The sequence below is a fragment of the Protopterus annectens genome, chromosome 7.part0 (assembly GCF_019279795.1).
Source record: "Protopterus annectens isolate FY-2018-M chromosome 7.part0, PAN1.0, whole genome shotgun sequence".
NCBI lineage: Eukaryota > Metazoa > Chordata > Ceratodontiformes > Protopteridae > Protopterus > Protopterus annectens.
Genome location: NC_056739.1, coordinates 1,065,471,202 through 1,065,492,924, shown reverse-complemented (window position 1 = coordinate 1,065,492,924; position 21,723 = coordinate 1,065,471,202). Strand labels below are relative to the sequence as shown.

The window sequence follows — 21,723 nt, the reverse complement described above, 5'->3', positions numbered from 1 at the left end:
AAAAACAAAGCAATTAGTGTTAGTGTAAGTAGAAGCACAAGCTGTAACATACGCTTTAACATGGATAACATTAACTTTAGGTTAGGTAATGCGTGTGGGTGCTGCTGTCCATTTGGGAGAACTGTTCCTATACGGTGGGTTAAATTTCATTATTTGAAGATGTGTATAGTTTTGTGTGTTTGTTTCACATTGATAGGTTATGGGGAGGGGGTGTTCTGGGGCGAAGGTTGACGGTTTTTCACTAAAAGAAAAAAGTCTTGTAAAATGTGACAGAGGTTCAAACTGAGATAAGAAACAGCTGTATAATGGATCAACCTGCCAAACATTAGTGGGTGCATCAAAACACAAATACCCGTGGCACAGAACACTATCTAAAACTAAAAAAAAAAAAAAAAAAATCATGTTCTACTGAGGCTGAAACATACACCGGAGGCTCGAACTTTGAATAAGTACTTTTCTTCTTTATTTCTAGAAGACCTTCATCAGAATAAAACTATGCCCCTCATAACTATATTTAAAACTTATCCCAGAGTCACATGGCTGCCAAAAGCCAATCAACATAACGTCCTAATTAATCTCAAACGATTCTTAAAAGCAGCATTGTACAATATATACAAAAAGTATTGTTATAAAAAATGGAAATAAAACAATATCTAACAACATTTTTAAGATTGCTGTTTTAATAAAAAGCATTTGATTGCCTCATATAACCCCAGTTCTTTGTCAGCACACAACCTGATCTGCCATTCTGCTTCGCGGCATTCAAGCAATATAGAAAAACTATTTAACGTAGCTGCATCAATAACAAAAACCTGAATTTTCCTAAAATCTTAACAATTTAAAGCATGTTTCACTAGGGAATTACTTAAATCTTTATTTCTAATGGCCGTGATATGTTCATAAATACTTCTAGATCATTTCCTGATGGGTTTTCCAATGTAATAGCTCAAGGATGTCTCGCAGGAGGCTAAATAAACCACCCAATGGCAGTTACAATCAAATAGGTTCATAGATTAGTACTAGGTTAATTGCCCTTGCAAGCCATTTTAAACCTAGCCAATTATCCCTTGTGAGACTCAAACCTTGTACCTTGTGTGTGTAAGGCAAACACCTTAACCATTAGGCCACCCTCCCAACCCTCTATCTATCTTTACCCCCAATAGTCCTATCTACTGCTCTTAACTAAATGCTTGAAGTATTACAGACAAATCTACAGTATCTACATTTCCGCATCTATGTGCCAGGACTACCCTGTATGCCTGTACAAATGGAGTTGGATTTCTCTAAAATACTTTTCACACTGTTGTTTCTTTTGTAAGTGAACAATGGGCAATCTCCAACAACCTTAACCAGATCTTTATTGCCAAAGACGTTATTGCAGTTTTTATTCAATATTTTTTTGATGAGAAACATGTCAGAAGTTATGGAAAGTGGGAATGTCTCCCCATAAAGTGAACTAGGGGAATTACTGGAACTGTGTCCTTTCTCTCCAACAATGAACATATCTGTGGTGTAGTTGCTCAAAATGGGTTTTGCTTTATTCTGCTTTAATAAATTAAACTCCTGGATGATTTTCGATAAAAAAATCCCCTCTGTAGAGGAAAAGCTTCTTTAGGTGTTCAAACTCTGTTAGATATATTTCATTGTCACTGGTCAGTCTACTTAACCTAATGAACTGACCTTTAATAACCCCTTTCTTCATGTGAAAAGGGTGCTCTTTCTTCCTATATAAATAATTATTTACAAAGGTGCCTTTCCTAAAACTTCTGCTTACAGATCTCTTGTTTTCCTCATTTAAGGAAATGGTGATGTCCAGAAAGTTGATTTTCTTACCCAAATCACCTAAAGTGAATTTCAAAAAGGCAGTGTTTTCATTAGCATATTTGAACAGTTGATGAACTTCAGCTTCTGTCCGATTCCAAAGGATGACTAAATCATCAGTGAACCTTTTGTAAATAATAACTTTCTCAAACAGTTGGTGGGTCCTAAAATAAGTTTGTGCTTACCAAGCCATTCCCAAATTTGCAAAAACTGGAGCAACCCTTGCTCCAATTGCAACTCTTGTTTTCTGTTTAAAATATTTTCATTGTGAAGCAAAAAAAAAAAATGCTGTCCAATACAACCTCTAGTAGCACACAAATAGTATTTATAAGATCATTGCTGAATTCTGTAAACTTTATCAAATAGTCTGTAACAAAATCTATCCCTGTGTCCTGATGAATACTAGTGTACAGAAAAGCAACATCTACAGACACAAAAAAGATCCCTTGACTCTCTCTTTAACATTACTTAGCAATTCTAAAATATGCCAAGAGCCTCTCAAGTAGAAATCTGACTTTATACTGGATTTAGGGTCTATATTAGATGAACGAAAGTTCATCTTAGCGAACGCTCACATGAACGAATATCCAGGTACTCGAAACTCCAATTGTGGGGGGCTGTGCCCCCCACCCCCCCTAAATATATATTCCAACTCCGAGATCGCACTACAGTGAGGAAAGGGCTAATATTCCCATCTTCACTGTACCACGATCTCGCAATTGCGGTTTCGAGTTCCACAATATTCGCTCATGTGAGCGTTCGCTAAGATGAACTTTCGTTCATCTAATATAGACCCCTGGATTTAACAGATAGCCTAGATACATGGAAATTGGTTCAGTCTTGTAAAAGTCAACTGAAACAACAGGCCTGCATGGTGCCTTGTCCCTGTTTTTGTGAACCTTGGGGATACCAAATAACGTGGCCATTTTAGGATGGTTAACTTTCAAAAAAAAAAGGTATATAAGTATAAGTCATGAGCCATGTTACCTTGACAAAGCATGTCAAATAAAACAGTATCAGTATCAGAAAACTTCTTATTAATCTTATCTGTTGTTGTCTCCACATAACAATTTCTATCTAAGAGGAGATTGTTAATGGCCAGTGTTTAATCTCCAGTGTTCATAATAACTGCTACTCAACTTTTATCAGGTTTCATAACTTGGATGTTCCTATTATTGGACAACTCTCATTTTGTGGTAAGTTGTGGAATTTGGGTCTATTTCCAAAACAACTGCGTAGGTCTTCTTCACATACATGGTGGAATACTTGTAAAGTACTATGGAAAGTGGGGTTCATAGGTTGGTACTAGGCTATCGACCCTAGGGCCTACACAAGCCTAGCCATAACAATTCCCTGGCTATTTCTTCCCACATTATTTACTTCCTGGACCCCTGTCCAGCAGGGCGACTGATGTGATCCCAGGGGTGAATTTCCTTTCTCCCATCCAATCGTCAAGGTTCCTTTTGAAGAGAGCCAAAGGGGCGCTCTGCCTGACATGTATGGGCAGTCTATTCCAGAGTCTGGGGAGTCTCTGGTTCAGGAACCTATCCCTCCAGCATGTTTTGTTTATTGTGATGACAAGGCTGAGATCCCTGGAGCATGTGGCTCTGAGGGATTGGGATTTCTTTAAGTGTAGCATGTCCAACAGCTCTGGGTTTGGCATGGCCTTGTATGTTAAGCAGAGATCACTTCTGAGTAGACGATATGTGACAGAGTATAGCTGGAGTTTTTTAAGGCGGTCAGCATAGGGCATCTGCTATAGGCCTGTGATTCTTTTACTGAGGTATTTCTATGGCCTTTCCAGTTGTTGCAGGTGTCTTGAGAGGTACAGACCAAATGGGGCGTTGTATTCTATAATGGTTCTAATGAGGGATGAGTACAGTGGGACAATGACCTCCTTTCTTCTGGATGAAAAGCCCTTAGTGATGAGGTGTGTCACATAGAAGGATTTCCTGACTGTTGTGGTGATGTGGTTATCGAAGGTGAGACCACTGTCCACCTGTGTCCCCAAGCCTCTTATTACACTTCAGGTGTTTAATGTACTGCCACCTATGTGATAATTCACGGGTACATGTTTTTTCCCAAAGGGGATAACTATACATTTCTTGGTATTGAGCTTGAGCCCATGGCTCTGGCACCAAGCATCTGTTTCTGTAAGGCCCTTTTGTAGAGTATCCACATAATTTGGAGATTCAATAATGGCTCCCAGTTTGCAGTCATCTGTGAACTTTGTTAGCCAGAGTCCCTTAGTATTGGCCTGTACTTCAGAGAAGTAGATGACAAACAAGAGTGGTCCCAGGACTGAACCATGAGGTACTCCACTTGTCACTTGTCTGGGTTAAAGGTACTTTTGATGGTTAGCCTCATGTTATTGTTACCAAAGTGGGGGATGTCGTGTAACAAATATTTTAAATTTAGCTTAGCTTTAGGTCAATGAAAACATTGGCAGTGTTAGACGAATACGTAGGGATAAAGGAGAAACCTTTAGAAAGAACAGACAAGTAATCGTCATTTAATGGCATATCACTCAAATTCACAATATCCATCTGTTCATTCAATTTCTCCTCTTTCCTTTCCCTCTCCCCTTGGCATGCCTTTTCCCTTTGGGTTTCCACCTCAAAGTCTTTACAATTCCAGGGAGATTCAGAGTAAAAGGGGCTAGCGACAAAACTGGGGGCTGTACATTAACAAGATTGGCTAAACAACCTTGGGCTTGGTCTCCTGTTTCTTTACTGAAGTTATTTTTGTTATTATTAACAATGGTCAGAACAACATTCCCAACCAGATCGTTGTTAAACTTATTGTTAACAGTTTTTCCTCTTTCAACAAGAAAGCTGTCTCTGTTTCGTAAACTTCTAGGTCTCTTTGTAACTTCTCCCATTTCCTGTTGATGATGGTAGAAACAAGCCTACTGATCTTAGCAGTAATACAATGGTACCAAGTACTAAACTGCAAAAATATATATATTTTTTCTAATGTTATCATCCAACACTCAAATTTCTTCTTCTAAGTGGTGGGCTTTAAACTTATAATCCTCCACTAATATCATTAGATAAACCCCAGTGTCATTAAATAATGTAATCAGGTCTCCATAAAGCTTGTCACCAAATTTCACCCCATTCAGAAATTTAAATACCTTTAACCCAAATGGTACACATTCAACTCTTACACAGTCTTCCAAATAAAAGATCTCATATTGCCAGGTCTTAAGTTTAGAGACCTTTTTTCCAACTGGAAGATGTCTCTTTTACAAACATCCCTACCATTTAAACTGTTAGTGCTATTGTTGAAACTAGGTCTTGAAACACAGTTTTCAAATGGCTCTAATTCAAGAAATGGGTTATCAACACATTTAATTAAATCCCCAAAAACAGTTTCTATACCTCTTAATTCCATAGAAGATTAGTGTATGTATGCAACAGAAAATCTGGAATAGACATTTACAAAAGCTGACATATATAATTGGTAGATATAGTAACTTCTAATCATAATGGCTACAAACTCATATTGCCAGGTCTTAGGTTTAGAGACCATTTTTCTTCTGCCTGGAAGACATCTGCTTAACATGCATACCAATCATTTAAACAATTACTGCTGTTTTTGGAACTAGGTCTTGAAACACCATTTTCAAATGGCACTGACTCAGAAAATGGGTTGTCAACATGTTTAATTAGATCCCCAACAATAGTTTCCATACCTCTTAATTCCATAGAAGATTAGTGGGTACATGTAACAGAAAAGCTGGAAATAGACATTTAAAAAGCTGACATATATAATTGGTGGATATAATAATTTGTCATAAAGGCTACACTATCCATACTATTTTAGAACATGAATGGCCTCACAGGTATAGCCAAAAAAGGTAAAAGTATTCAATTACATTACAAAATGCACAGTGCAAATAGCAATGCTACGAGTCATATTTAGAAAGAAATGAGCATGTAAATTTGATAAAGAAAGGATTTCAGGATAGATATTCAGCAGCATATCAGGGACAAAGGAAAAGGGGTGTACTTATACTAACTGCTAGAGGAGCTCCAATAGTGATAGAAGAGGGAAAAAAGACAATAATTATACATTTGTGGCTGTAAAGGGCTACTGAAAATGGAGGATGTTTATGCTGGCATGTATTTATATTCCACCTAAAACTGCTATTATGGAGATAAAGAAAAATTTGGGAGATTCGGCTAGATGCCAAAAAAAGGAATTACTAGAAAATGAAAATCAAAGTCTACACCAACTGTATTTGAGGTACTGAATATTACAAAATAGATAAAAGAATGGGGAGAGGGATCTTTAGAAAAAGGATGGAGCAAATTACATGGACGTAAATGGAAATTGTGGGAACAATAATAATCTTAATGAAAAGTAGGAGTGAGGTTTAAGGGAAGGCAGGGATTCAGCAATTGCTTGTGATATTGGGCTGATGATAGTAGCAAAGAAAATGTATGTGATGTATTTAAATGAAAAAATGTTAAAATGTTTTGTTTTCTTTTCTGCTAATGCATGTTTCCTGTGTCTTAAGTGATAATTTAATAATGGTGTTTTAATACAAAGAACATTTTGGGAGAAATAATTAGCTTTCAGCAGGTAATATTACTTAGAGGTGGGGACATGAACTTGATTTGCAGCAGTGAAGATTTATCTGGGGAGCCTAGAAGGGAAAATATAATAAAAGACAGCAGATTTCTGAAGACATTTATGAAAATATTTGGTATGGAAGACGTGACTTCAGTTGTAGAAAATCAGAGACAATGTACGTATTATTCCCCAATGTACAACTGTGCTAGACTAGACAGAAACTATGGGCCAGATTCCAGAAGAGCTGCTCTCAGAGTAAGTCTGCCCTGATTCCAAAAGATTTGCTCTCAGTGTAAGTGACTTACTTCAGTGTAAGACTTATCTATAAACAGGCTTACTATGGGGACCAGATTCCAAAACACCTGCTTTCAGCCTGCTGACAGCAAGTGTTTTGGAATCGGGGCCTATATTTTACAGGAACGTGTGCATTTAATTGAAAGCTTTGACACAAATCCAATAAATATTTCACATCATGTGGCAATAAAAACTAAGATAAAAATGTAGGGTAATGAAGTACAAATGAGACACTGGCACTTTCCTACTTATCTGTTAAAAAGAGAAGAATTTAAGGAATGGGTACTGGAAATTATTTGAGAATTATTAGGGAAGATATGTTTTTTTTCAGAAGTTACAGCTAGTGAGTGGGATAAAATGAAAGTGGAGTTTAAAAATAGAGTAGAAATAAATAAAAAAGAGATATGGTTAAAAAGTAATAAGAACTATTTTAAGGGGCTAACAAAGGTTAAAGTATTGCAAAATAAGGGGACTCTCACAGAACAGGAAGAGATGCAACTGCAGAGTGCTAAAGAGAAAATAAGAGAGTATTGGGATAATATGCATAGGTTTAGGAAGATTGCTGTTAAGCAACTATTTTTGATAACTATTCCAGAGCACAAAGAGCAAAACGTTTAGCACAATGACTTAGGCAACATAAAGTAAAAAGAGTTGTTGCCAAACTTAAGAAGCCTATAACAAGAAAAATAATCAAAATCCTGCAGAGGTATTAGAAATACTTAGGAAATTTTATAAAAACTTATACAAAACAGAAATGTGTAAATCAAGAAAGAGCACAAATGGAAATATTTATGGGAGACTTAAGTATGTAAAGGTTAAAGGCAGATGATGCTAAATAATTAACAGGTAAGAGGAGATGTGATAAAATGGTGACATATAATCAATCTGTGGGAGTTTGGAAGCTAGGAGTAAAGACAGTGATAAAGATCTGGAAGGTTTTGTTTAACAGTATTTTAAAAGGAGGGGAAGCACCAACATCATGGAAGAAAGCTGTGGTGGTTGTAATACCTAAAGATGGTAAACACATATCAGACACAGCTTTATATAGGCCCATCTCAATTTTAAAACAGAATTATAAAGTGTTTATGTCCACAGTAGCTAAATTAAATTAAAAACTGATAGACATGTATCAACGTGGTTTCATGGAGGTGAGGCAAACAAAGTTGATCCAGGGGGAAGCGGAATGTAAGAAAGCACACATGAAACAAAGCTTACCCTTGTCCATATTCAAGCACAACTTACATCTATCAATGGGAAACAAGAAAATTTACTTCAGGACTGCCCCCTATACTACTAATGGACAGAGGTACCTCCTAAATATATTATCCCATGCATGGGTCCACTCCAATTATCTATGGTATAACTGTAGTTATTCTCATTAGGGGTAATACATAATTAATACATAATTATCCACTGCATGGGTAAGGTTAATCTATAACCAAATAGGATAGTTTATTTCAAGCAAAAAAAGGGAAACTGGCTAGGCTTACAATTGCCTTCAAAGGCAGCTAGCCTAACACTTACCTATGAACCTATAAAACACTGCTGTTGTTGTTGGGTCTTGATATTGAGAAAGCATTCACCAGAATAAGATGGGATTTTATGGGTAGGACAATGGAAGCATTTGCATTCCCTGATACAATATTAACTTTAATTAGAAGGCTATATAAGGGATTGGAGGCAAAAAGTAAAGTGGGAGGGTTTCTCTCAGATAAGTTGTTCCCGAAAAGAGGAACCAAGCAGGGGTGACCCCTTTCCCCTTTGTTATTTGCATTACATTTAGAGCCACTGGCAAAGGAAATAAGGGACTCAGAAATTCAAGGACATAACTGGTATGGTAATCAAGAAAAGTTAGCTTTATTTGAAAACAATATTATTTTGGACCTGACAAAACCAGAAAATGACATATCAGTGTGGTGGAACATTTAAGATAGTTGTGATTCTTTTTGGGATGTAAAATTAATGAAAATAAACAAAGGCTATAGCTGTAACCTATGTACCCACACATGAATTGGTTAGCAATATCTATATTTACGGGGACATGATAAAAAAGAAAAATTTAGCAGTATGGATTAAAAAATGCTTCTGCTATTGCAGCTAAGGATATAAGGGAAGAGACTAAACAAAAGATAATAGAAAAACTAAGAAAATGAAAGCTCTTGTTTTTGGATATGGATAGCAAGATATAAGCAGGGAAAATGTTTTGGTCCCTTTAGTTTTATATACACATCAGGGAAATGTTTATCAACAAGAAGAGACGTTGTGCATAATAATTAATAAAGAGTTGAAGGATTGTATCTGAAAGTGGAAAAGAGCAAGTGTCAATTGGAATAACGTGATCCTTCCAATAGAATAGGGTGGTTTAGGATTATTTGATTTGAAGGGATATTTTAGAGCTACACAGTGAAGGCTCATGTAAACATAAATAACACAAGCAGAAAGCAGTAATTCAAAGTGGAAAGGGATGATGATGATGATGATAATGATGAAGTATGGGGGAATTCAAGAAATGAGAAAGTCGGATTCTGGATGCAGATACTTAAGAAGAAGAATAACAGCTATAAAAATATTATATTTATAAAACAGCAGGAAGTATTCTAAGAGCTAAGCCAACACAAGAATGAAGAAAGGAGATTTTGCCGATAGGGATAACTACAATTAGGGGTAGAAAGAAGACGGAAGAGGTGGCTGGAATTTATAGGAGAAAACCGTCAAAGGAAACAATGTATTGGGAGCAAATAACTAAGAGAGGGAAAAGTAATAGAATGAGAAGATGCTAAAAATACATTTGGACTGCAGGCTAGAGGCTGCCTTCTCTATCAAAGATTGATATCCGAATATAGGCAAACAGAATAGGATAGGGAAATGCTAAGTGAAAAAAAAATCTCTGTTAGAGTTTTCGTTTCAATCTAGAAGAGAAGCTGCTGTTAAAAAAGTGATAATTACTATGGCATATAAAGTACTGCATGATAACTATAAGAATTAATCAGAGGATGTTAGAAAAGATTGGGAAGAAAGATTAGATAAGCAATTCACTAGGATAAAAATGGGAGGACATACATATGGTACCCAAATATGCAACAAAGTCTAGAAGATTAATGATTTTGCTTGGAAGTTTTTGCATAGGTATTTTATATCCCAAGCAACCTCCAAAGAATTTCAGGTAGTTAGCAAAAGATGAAGGTGTGATGCGGAAGAAAGAGGTAAATTGGAAAGTACAGTTGTGTAAAATCTTACCGTAATGGTAGATGTTGTCCTCCTAACTGTTGCAGTATCCCTTACAATAGGGATCCAAGGACAGTCTGACATTTGGCCAGTATACCAAAGCCTTTAGGTTGCTAAGCATACACTGTACATCACACATATGCTCCCCACATACAGCATAGGGCAAAAAGGTGATGTCCAGACGTATGTCCTCAGAACTGAAAGCCACAGTAGGAACTCTAGGCCAAGGATTAGAGAGGTACCAGCCACATCCAGAAGGGTAAAAAACCAGGGGGAGGAGGGAGGGAGTGAATACTGTGACAACGAAGAGAAGGACATCTACAGTTATAGTAATATTTTACACAACTGTACTATGTCCTTCCATTTCACTGTTACAGTATGCATTACAATAGGGAGAGTGGAAAAGCTCATGAACAAGAGATGGAGGAGGAAGGGCCATCAGAGCCCTCTATGAACCCATGAAGGATGGTCCTAGCAAAGCCAGCTCTAACCCAGATATCACATCCGACTTGTAATGCTTGGTAAAAGTATGCACAGAAGTCCAGGTACCTGCTTCAAGAACAAAGTTAGTATCTAAACTCTTGAATAGAACACCAGAAGAAGCCACAGCCCTAGCAGAATGAGCCTTAACCAAAGAAGGAAGGCTCTTGTCATGAAAATAATGAGAAAAATAAATTGGCTTTAGATATCAAAGAAGAAATAGTTTGCTTGGAAACAGCCAATCCCAAAGATCTAGGATGAAAAGAAACAGAAAGTTGATCAGATTTGCAAAAAGCTTTGGTCTGTGCACATCCAAACTGTGCAAAACCTTCTCAATAGCAGATTGCAGAGAAGGGAAACATAGGCAAATGAATAGAATGATTAAGAGACAGCTCATTGACCACTTTGGGCATAAAAGAAGGATTAGTAGGAAGGGACACCCTGCCCTTACGGAAAACTAAAAAAGTGGTAGCAGCCATAAGGGCTTGAAGCTCAGACACCCATTTGGCAGAAGTACAAGCCAACAAAAGAACAGTCTTCTAAGAACAATGCTGCAAGGAAGCTGAAGCCGCAGGTTCAAAAGGAGCCTGAGTCAATTTCTCCACAACAAAATTAAGGTCGCAGGAAGGAGGGACAGGCTTCCTGGCAGGTCTATTATGAAGGGCACCTTTAAGAAATTGTTTAGCCTCAAATCTAGAGGCTAAAGGGGGTGCTATAGGCAGACAAGCAGAAATAGTTGTCAAGTGGAGCTTATCAGAAGAATATGCCAACCCAGCATTGAGCAATTCACACAGATAAGAGAGAACCAAAGGAACATCCACAAACATTGGATCCAGGTTATGAGAAAGACACCAAAGAAAAAAACTCTTCCATTTGGATAAGTTTTCTAGTAGTGGGTTTTTTGCCCTCCTGCAGGGCCGTAAGCACATCCTCAGGAAAAAAGGTGTCTACATGGAATCAAAATCCTATCACATGCAGCATCAGCTGAAGAGTGGACAGAGGGGATGGATGAGAGATCGCTTGTCTTGTGTGAGTAGGTCCACCCTGTGTGGTAATTTGTGATGATTGCCCTTGGCTAAGTGCAGAAGATGAGGGAACCACTGCTGTCTGGGCCAAAAGGGAGTCACCAGCAAGATTTTGTAAACATCCTGTTTTATCTTGAACAGGACTTTTGGAATGAGAGGCAGGGGAGGGAAGGCATAAAGAAACATCCCCTTCCAGGAAAAAGAGAGTGTGTCAACCTTCCAGACCAGAGGACATGGGGCTGTCTCTGGCACAAAAAATTGTCTGTTCAGAGAGGAGGCAAATAGATCTACTTCAGGAGTACTCCACTGGTGAACAATGTCCAGAAACTCATCCCTGTGAAGCACACCTGCTCAGGGAGTCTGCCACAGTGTTCTGACCTGAGGGAATGTAAACTGCCTGAAATGTCACTTGATACTGGACAGCTAGCTCCCACATTTTAACTGCTAACCTGTCAGGAGATAAGATCTTGTACCCCCTTGCTTGTTGGCATACCACATAACTGTGGTATTGTCTGTCAGTACCTAGCCGGGCCCTAGAATGAGAAGAGGATGAAATGTTTGAAGAGCCAACAGAAGAGCTCTCATCTCTTTGACAATGATGTAATCTTTCTTTTGCTGAAGTGAGCAGAGGACCTGCACTGTTAGAGAGCAGAAGGAAGCCCCCCAAACCAAGTCTGAAGCATCTGTGAACAGCTCCTGAGAGGGGAGTGGAGGCTGAAATGGAAGCCCCAGATTGAGTGACAACTGCTGAAGCCAGAACTGAATTTCCAGCTTGAAAGCATGGAAGAAGACGGACTATGAAGTGCTGAAGCCAAACTGACTTTAGAAACCACTGAAGCTTTCTTCTATGGAATCTGGCTAGAGGGACATTAGGAATGGTGGAGGCCATGAAACCCAAAGCTCTTAGAAATTCTCTCGCTATAATTGATGCCAGAGAAAGAAGGAATTGAAAGAAGGCAATGAGAGTTAAGGCCTTTGGAGGAGGCAAGATGCCAGCATTGGAACAGTCTGGATCCCGTATCCCAGAAACACATGATCCTGTCAAGGGGTCAGGAAAGACTCTTTGAAATTTAAAGTGAACCCAGGCTTTGCAGGACAGAAATGGCAAAATGAAGATGTTGCAGTAGAATCTCTGAAGAGGGTGTCTGAAAAGGTAGGTTGTCTAAGCAGGGTAAGACTTGTAACTCCCTTAGCTTGCAAAAATCAATCACAGGAGCGAGACATTTGATGAATACCCTTGGGGCAGTAGAGAGGCTGAAGGACAAAGCACAAAACTGAAAATGCCCGGAAGCAACAGAAAAATTTAAAATTTCCTGAAAAGGGGATGAATAAGAATATGAAGATAAGTATCCTTCAGGACCAGGGAAACTAGGAAAGCCTGATGAAGTAGCTGAAGAAACAAGGTCTGAAGGGACAACATACAAAGGGAAAGGGCCATCAGAAAGGTATTTAGGTGAGAGAGATCCAGAATGTGTCTCCATGTGCCCTCTTTCCTGGGGACCAAGAATATTCTGGAATAAAATGCCTTCCTCCTTTGAGAAACTGGAACTTTCTGAATAGTTCCTAGTCAAGAGATCTTGAAACACCTCTGGAAAAAATAACTGTTCCCGAGGGGGTTGAGGAATGTCCATAAAAGGGGGAAGAGATTTCTAGGCCATGTAATATCCTTGGCAAATGATAGAAAGAACCCATGAATCTTGAGTAACCTTTAACCAAACAGGAAGAGACAGGGAAAGATGAAGAGAAAGAAGAATGTGGCTAAGTACAGGATAGTCAGACAGCATCTGGTTTGTCAGGAAAAGGAGATTTCTGAGCTATAAGAGTCTGGGAAGCCTTAGCAGGAGGAGCCCTTCTACCACCCTTCTTACCTTTGGGGGTAGGACAAGACTGCCTACTAACAAAGGCCAGCTTATTAGGATAATTCCTCTGGAATTTAGGTACAGGATAAACAAAGATACATTTTAGATTTTTGTAAAACCTTACCCTTTTCCTGTAGGGGCTTGAACAAATCATCAGCAGTAGCACCAAACAAATGCTTGTTATCCTGAGGATCATTCATCAACTTAGCCTTAATATCATCAGGCAAAGGTTGAAACTAAAACCGGGAATATCTCCTGAGCACAGAGCCAAAAGCAGCAGCCCAACAAGAGGCATCTGCTGCATCATAACTGCATTTAATAGAGTGGTGTGTCACCTGAGAAGAAATCCATAACAAAGAGAGAGCAGAAGTCTTCCCCTTGAGCCAGGAAGGCCAAAAATAACCTGACAAGTCTGAGATTGAAAAAACAAAATATATCTTGTCCTATGGGTCTGATAATTGACAGCCCTCAAAGCAAGGGTAGCTGAGGTATAAACCTTCTTAGCCAGTCTTTCCATAGTTCTCCTTTCTTTATCAGAAGGAACCAACTTTATAGAAGGCAGTTCTTTGCTGACTTGTCAGATGCCACAGACACCATAGAAGGGTCAGCTGGTGGGAACTTATAAAGGAACTTGCAATCATCGGGCACCTTTTTTGGGGAGCAGGGGGCTGAGAATCAGGAGCCTGAGATGCAGTAGATAAGGCATTCAATAGGGCAGCCAGGACAGAAGGAACAGCAGAAGGTCTAGAAGAGTCCATTTGCAAAAGCTCGTAATACCTCTTCTGAACCTCAAACACCTGGTCACAATCCCATTTGAAAAATTCCAACATTCTGGAAATTGTGTCCCCAAAGGAAATCTCTTCAAAAGGAGAGTCAGGACTAGTAGACTCCTCTTTCTCAGAACCATAGTCTAAGGGAGAAGGGATCTGGGAAGAATAGGCAAAGAATTCCTCATCTGAATCCTCCTCCTCAGAGGAATCTTGTTCCCTAGGGCTTTTAAGAGGTGTAGAAGACTGGGGGAGGGGGGGGGGGGGTGCTGGCACAGAAAGTCCTTAAGGAGGCTTCAAAGCCAGAAAGGCTTTAAACAAACCTTGAGTGAAATTCCACCATTCACTCTGAGGGTCCTTAGGAACAGGAGAAACATGTTTAGCTTTTTGTTTCTTCTTTAAAGGGATGTCAGCCTTGTAAAACTTAGAAGGCTCAAATCCATATACGATACTCTATAATTGTTGTTGGCACCTCCTCCCTAACCAAAATCTGAAGAACACCTCTAGGCTCTTCAGTAATAATCAGCTGCAGTAATAATCAGATGCAGTTCCACTTGAACATCTGAAGTGGACATCTGCAAGACTTCCAGGGACGTGCATGAAGCTGGCTCTATGCCAGTCTCCAAAGCGGTCACGGCAGAGGAATCCAACCCAGCAGCTGGGCGATCTTCTAGGCTTTCACTGGCCAAAATAGAGATGTCCGGTGAAGGTGGCACAGCTGAAAAATCAGACTTAGCTTTCTTGGCCTTCTTGTTCATAGACATCTGACTCTAGGAGCAGGAAGTTCCTTCATAGCGTCTTTTGCCAACAGCTTAAGATGTTGATTATGACCAAAGAGGAAAGCTGACTATGCAGTCTTAAGAACGAAAGTGTGGCAAGTAGAACAGGATGTATGGTCTTGGGAAGCATCTAATGTGGAATTTGTCTATTGCACTGGCATTTACCCTTTCTGGGTGACATGAATCCCACAAGCAACAAAAACAAAGAAAAAAGATAACAAAACTCCAATGGGGCACTTATCTGAGCTAGTAAATGTTTAGACTGATGACACGTTCAAACTGGTGGCAAAGAAGTTCCGAGGATGGTACATCTGGATGTCACATTTATGCCCCATGCTGTACATGGGGAGCATACTGTGATGTACAGCATACCCTTAGCAACCTAAAGGCGTTGGTATATTGGCCAGACTTTGGGCCACCCTTGGCAGGGGATCCCTATTGTAAGGAATACTGCAACAGTGAAACAGAATGACATCATATGTTTTGGAAGTGTAATGAGTTGCCAGACTTTAAAAAACTCCCTAAAGAATACTCTGTCAGAAATACTGGGTAAGCAAAAGGGTGTAGCTAAGAAAATGATTTTCTGAGCTGGTATACAGGATCTGAATTGTCTAGACATAACAAGGCTTTGTTAAGTTTAGTTCTGTTGGGTCCAAACAAAGCAATTACTAGAGAATGGAAATCAAAGTCTGAACCAGCTGTACCTGAAGTAGTAAATACTATAACGGAGATAAAGGAACTGGAAGTGCAAATTACAGAGAAACAAATAGAAATTGTGGAAATAATATATGCATCGTAATGCTTTGGAGGAGGAGTGAAGTTTAAGGGAAGGCAGAAACTGATCAATTTATGTAATGCTGGATTGATGATACAAAAGAATACTTGCGATGTATGACGTTTGCAACCGGGAATATGTTAATATGGTTTGTTTTCTTTCATATAAATGTATATTTGACTATGTCTTAAGTGATAATTCAATAAAGGTGTTAAAAAATTAATACTTAATATCAGTAGAGGAACTAAAGCTAGGAAGAAGTATAGTGGTGAGCTGTGTAAAACACTTAGCCTTACAAGAGGAACTAGGCAGGAGTGTCCACTTTCATCATTGCTCTTTGCTTTTTACTTAGCCACTTGACAGGGATGTAAAACAATCAAACAAAATTGGATATAAATGAATAAATACTAATGAGAAAAATAACCCTTTTTGCAGGGGATATACTATGTAAGCAATCCAGAACATGACATAACATTGATAATTGACAAACATTATTTATTTAATAGCCCAACATGAAAGGACGCAAAAGCAAAGGCTATAGTATTGAACTATGCCCCAACACATGACTCGGCACAGAGCTTAAGAGTAATAAGTAGAACATATAAGGCAATATTAGATTTGAGAATACAATACAGTATACAAGTAAAAATAGTATGCCAAAAAAACATTAAATAAAGATATTACAAACAAACAGTGGAGTACAAAATGTCTTAATTCTACACATGCAATTAAGTTGAGTTTTGTATGGAAATGTGTGCACAAACATTTCAGTACACATAGAAGACAACATGCATATGTTGGAGACATGATGGTTCAGAAAGAGGTTCCCGGGACATATATTCTGAGAATGTACAGGGGTGTTTCAGTACAAAAAATGAGTTGAATAATATGCTAAATCTTATACTTTGAAGAGAATTTAACCTCAATATAAAGATGTTTTTTGATGCATTGGTATAAAATAGTATGTACTAAAGAAGTGGAGATGTTGTTATTGTTTGCGATTAAGAAAGCTATAACTAGAAAATGGAAACCCAAAGGCAAGCTGTCAATAAGAGAGCTGAAAATGTTGAAAATATGGAGCTGAGAACTGTTAGAAATCAGACACACACCACGCATTGGGTTATACCGTATGTTGTAATGGAATCTGAACTTGGAGAAGGCATTAGTATAAATCAAAGTATCTAAGACTGATATCAGTTTAATAAAGTAGATTCCAATACAAAATGGCAAGTCACTGTTTCTCTTCTTAAGGCTTGTAATATAGTGAAAACAAAACAATAGGCTCACTAATCAATGCCTTATCTCAAATTAGGTTGTACATAGATAATTTGTATGTTTAACTGTTATCAAATTTCAGCCTAATAAAGACCTTGCAAAGAAATGAGATAATTGTAAACTGAAGATTGGAATGAGAGATGGATGAACAGACACAGCAGGCATCCAGCAGTCATACAAATTCAGGGATTTACAGAAGCAAAAAAAAATAAGTGGAAGAGCAATGTTTAATGAGCAATGTTAAATCAAACATGCACTTCAGACTAGATAAAAAAATAGATGATGGTGACATTTGGATCTGCATGCTTAAAACTAGCCAGCACCGATTGTCTGATAACAGGCTGCTTTATTAATATTGTATAAATATCTAATTATAAAATGTTTATATGAGCAATCAGGGCTGAAATGAACAGTGTAACATACACGGGGATTGTACAGTATGTTAACCTGAAAAATGTTATAATATAATAAAAGTATTTTAATTGCTCAAAAAAGAATATTCCATGATTTTATTATTTTTTTTTAATCTGGACTCTACTATTTATGGAAGAAGTGAATGCATTAAAACTCTTCAGTCACTTGGCATTCTATGTAAGTAGTGTAGACAGCATAGACATTGACTTGGTTGCTACCTTTCCAATTTTATTTACTTAAGAGCTGAAACAGCATTCATATGTGCTAATAACATGCTTTACCAAAGAAGTTAATATATAATGCTTTGTTATCTAAACAAATATAATCTTATGTTTTGATGACCATTGTCACCTCAACTATGGACATTATTAAAATAATTGTTCTTCTTTCGGCTTTTCCCGGTTAGGGGTCACCACAGTGGAACTCCAGTCCGCTAATGATTGGCAGTAGATTTTTACGGTGCCGAGGTGCCAGCCTGATGCCCAACCTTCAACGAAGGCACACCCATTCACGCATGTCTTCCGAACTCCACTCGACCACGGAGAGGACATGCAGACTCCACACAGAAGGCGCTCCAGTCGAGAATCAAACGGGAGAACCTCTTGCTGTGAGGCAACAACACTACCGCTGCACCACCGCGGCATACTAAAAAAAGGAAAGAATTCTTAAGAGTTAAACACTGAGCACTATTTCAATGGTCTCTTTAATTACTTGGCATTCCCACTAGTGCTCACTCCTGAAGGTACTCTGTGCCATTAATGTAACTTTTAGTATGCTTGAGTAAACCTATCAAAGAATCAGTCAATGGTATTTTGAAGAATGCTTTTATTCAGTAACTCTCCATTTTGTCTGAACTACCTCAATGGGGAAATATATGGCAATTATAAAGGTAAAATAAACAAATTTCACTTGAAAATCTTCAATAATAGCTCTGAGGAATAGTGCTGCAGGTTAAAGTCTACATCTTCTTTCTAACTACAGGCTCACATATGTAATAAGGCTCCATGCCTCTCAATTCCTCATAGTTAAGTCTGTGAATTTTGAACTGCTGTTAGAAATCTACCATACCTTACTTATATTCATGATATCTCACATTACAAACTTTCTAGTTTATTAGTACTGTTTACTTACGCACCTATGCACATAGTTTCATCTGGTGTTGCCTTAAATCCATTATGGCAGACACAGCGATAACCTCCATCTAAATCAATACATCGCCCATGGCTACAGACATTTGGGATTTCTTGACATTCGTTGCGATCTGCAAGGCAATAAATTGCATGTTAAGTTATATCACAATAGCCGCAACATGAGTCATATCTTTATTCAGCTATAATGCATTACATGCATTTATTACTGTAGTTACTGAAAAGCATTGTCACACAAGTAATATCTGAAAAAAAGTATACTATCTGAAAAAGTAGCTTTCAATTGCAGCAAGCAAATGTCAGATGAAACTACTCAGGCATTTAGTGACTATGCATATGGTAGAAGTCAGGGCAAGTAATACACTCAATAACAAATTATCTGATGTGAATTGAGTTTGCAAAGACATAGAAGACACCACTTTCTAAATTTATTAAGAGGTGAAGCCTTTTCCACAACATTCTCAGCAAACTTGAAATAAGGGTCTGGGAAATAATTAGGAAGAGGTACTGATGCAAGTTATATCATCAATATTTTACCCTGTATTTAATACCTTATTTTATACTTAAATGTGTTAGTACAAAGTTTGTATGTCAACCTTAGTTGTTCCTCTCAAACTTATAATGTCACATAATTGCTACTTTGTAATTTCCTATGATTATTTGTTTGTATTCTCCTCTGGGCTGTCAGAAAATGGTCCATTGGATAAGTGCTTTACTCCAGTTTACATATGCTAAATAAAATGAAATAAAATAAATATCCCCGTATGTGTCAAAAGACAATATACCACAAAAAAAAAAAAAAAACACCAGAAGGCTAGTTATTGATGTACCATGAATGAATCCAGGATCCGCCACATAACTCATGCACTCAAGTCACTCCACAACAAGTACAAATATGACTCTGTCATTGTCCATGATGGAGTGAATGACTTGAGACGTACCTCTCTGGACTACATGAAAAGAGACATGGAAGAGCTCTCGGATCATGTGGCCCAGGCAGGTATGACCCTGAGTAGCATCCTGCCTTCACCCAGAATGATACCACAATATAAGGACAAAATGATTGACTTCAACAATTGGCTAAGCTTCTGGTGTCATTCAAAGGGGCTCCAGTATCTGTCTGCTTGGGTCGACATGATCGACAGACCACGATGCTTTGCCAGAGATGGTCTGCATATGTCGCCATTGGGATTCAGATTACTGGCTAAGGCTCTTACCACCCCTATAGTGCCTTTTTTAGGCAAAGTTCAGAGGACAAAACCACCACCGTAACAGGTACAAGCATGCAAAATCTGAAGGTAATGCTACTCAATGCTAGAAGTCTAAACCTCAAAATGCACTCTCTCGAGGCACTCCTAAAAATGGAGAACATCGATATCTGTGCAGTAACTGAGACCTGGTTCAAGGCTCCAGAGAGCACCCCTGCAATACCAGGCTACAACTCTTACCACACTTTTCGGCCACCAAACCAGGATTGAAGCACTAAAGGTGGAGGAGTGTCCATATTCACCAAGGATATTCACACCATTAGGTTAGTTGCCCAACACAATATGTCTGAAATCCTCCAGGTGCAACTAACACTAGGTAAGACTGGAATCCAAATTGTAGCTTGTTACAGATCCCCCACCATGCCCCAAGATTCTAACTACACCTTTCTAAACATACTGGAAAATATTAATATACAACCAAACACCCTAATACTGGGTGATTTCAACTACCCTGACATTAACTGGGAAAACTACTCGTGTACCAACACCTTTGCCCAACGGTTCTTGGAATTAATAAATTCCAATGCCCTGGATCAGCTAATCCATAGTCCCACCAGGGGCTCCAATATCCTAGACCTGATCATTACCAACATGGGAAATCGATGCTTCACACCTATGGTCACCCCCTCGTTGGTCACGTCAGACCATAAGCTAATCACCCTTAACATCCACATCCCACCGCCACCCCCCAGTAAGGAAACCTCCATAAAAAAACTTCTCCAAAGCCAGCTTCATGCTACTCAAGTCAGAAGTTACAAACTTCATGACACCCATGCAGACGGGAAGTGAAAGTTCAACTGCTGAGTCCTACACTAAGGCACTGTACGAGCACATCCACTCATGCATGAATTGTGCAATCCCAAATAGAACCAAGATGCTCTCCTCCAAAAAAAGGAAGCCAATCTGGTGGTCCCCTGCCATAAACAAACTTTACAACAAAAGGATGAAACTGTTGCAGAAAAGAGGAAAATCCCAGGATGCAAAAAAACTCCCTTATCAGCCTCAGTAAGAAACTGAGATTCCTCATAAAATCCTCCAAAGCTAGCTACGAAAATAAAATTGCCAAAGATTCCAAAGACAACCACAAGGCATTCTATAACTATGTCAAGAATCTAAATGGCAATGTTCAGATCTGCTCTGAGTTACAACAGAATGGCATTAAATATACTGATCCCAAGGATATTGTCGATATCCTGGCAGATTGATTCAGTGCCAACTTCACCCCCCTCTCACCCCCTAAATGGCCCATCTTAATACCGGCAGATTGCCAAATTCCGGTAATAACAGCCACACAGGTAAAAAACGCACCCTCCAAAGTTAAGAATACAGCATCCATGGGACTGGATGACATCCCGGGCTGTGTACTACATGAACTACAAAATGAACTGGCACCTCACATAAGTGTCATGTTTAATCATACCCTCACCTCAGGCTTTGTGCCCACTGAGTGGCGCACAGCTACAGTTATCCCACTCCACAAGGGGGGATCCACCTTGGATCCCAGGAATTACCGCCCCATCAGTCTGATGAGCCTGATCTGCAAGGCCATGGAACATATTATCATGGATCTTATAAACAAAGACAATGACAACCATAAAATACTGGACCCCACCCAGTTTGGGTTCGTGAAGGGCCGATCTTGTCTCCTGAACCTGACTTGACTTCTTCGAATCAGTCTCCAGAGCCATGGACAAGGGTAAGGCAGTCCACACAGCCTACCTGGATCTCGCCAACACCTTTGACACCACCCCCCACTCTGGAATCATAGATAAACTTACTAAGCTGGGCATTAATCCCTACATCACTCGATGGGTTGCGAACTGGCTTACTGACAGAACCCACACTGTAAAAGTAGCTGACTCCAAATCCAGCTCCAGACAAGTGACAAGTGGAGTACCTCAGGGTTCAGTCCTGGGACCTCTCTTGTTTGGCATCTACTTCTCTGAAATACAGGCCAACACTAAGGGACTCTGGCTAACAAAGTTCGCAGATGACTGCAAACTGGGAGCCAT

At 38.9% G+C, this 21,723-nt stretch overlaps 1 protein-coding gene across 3 annotated transcripts in view; it reads right to left on the bottom strand.

Moving 5' to 3' along the window:
- FBN1 (fibrillin 1) overlaps nucleotides 1-21,723 on the bottom strand; it is a 4,097,759-nt gene that overhangs the window by 922,872 nt on the left and 3,153,164 nt on the right. For all 3 annotated transcript variants that reach the window (XM_044077620.1, XM_044077621.1, XM_044077622.1), the window contains exon 46: nucleotides 18,431-18,556. In XM_044077620.1, the coding sequence (XP_043933555.1) occupies nucleotides 18,431-18,556 (126 nt within the window). The remainder of the gene's footprint in view (nucleotides 1-18,430; nucleotides 18,557-21,723) is intronic.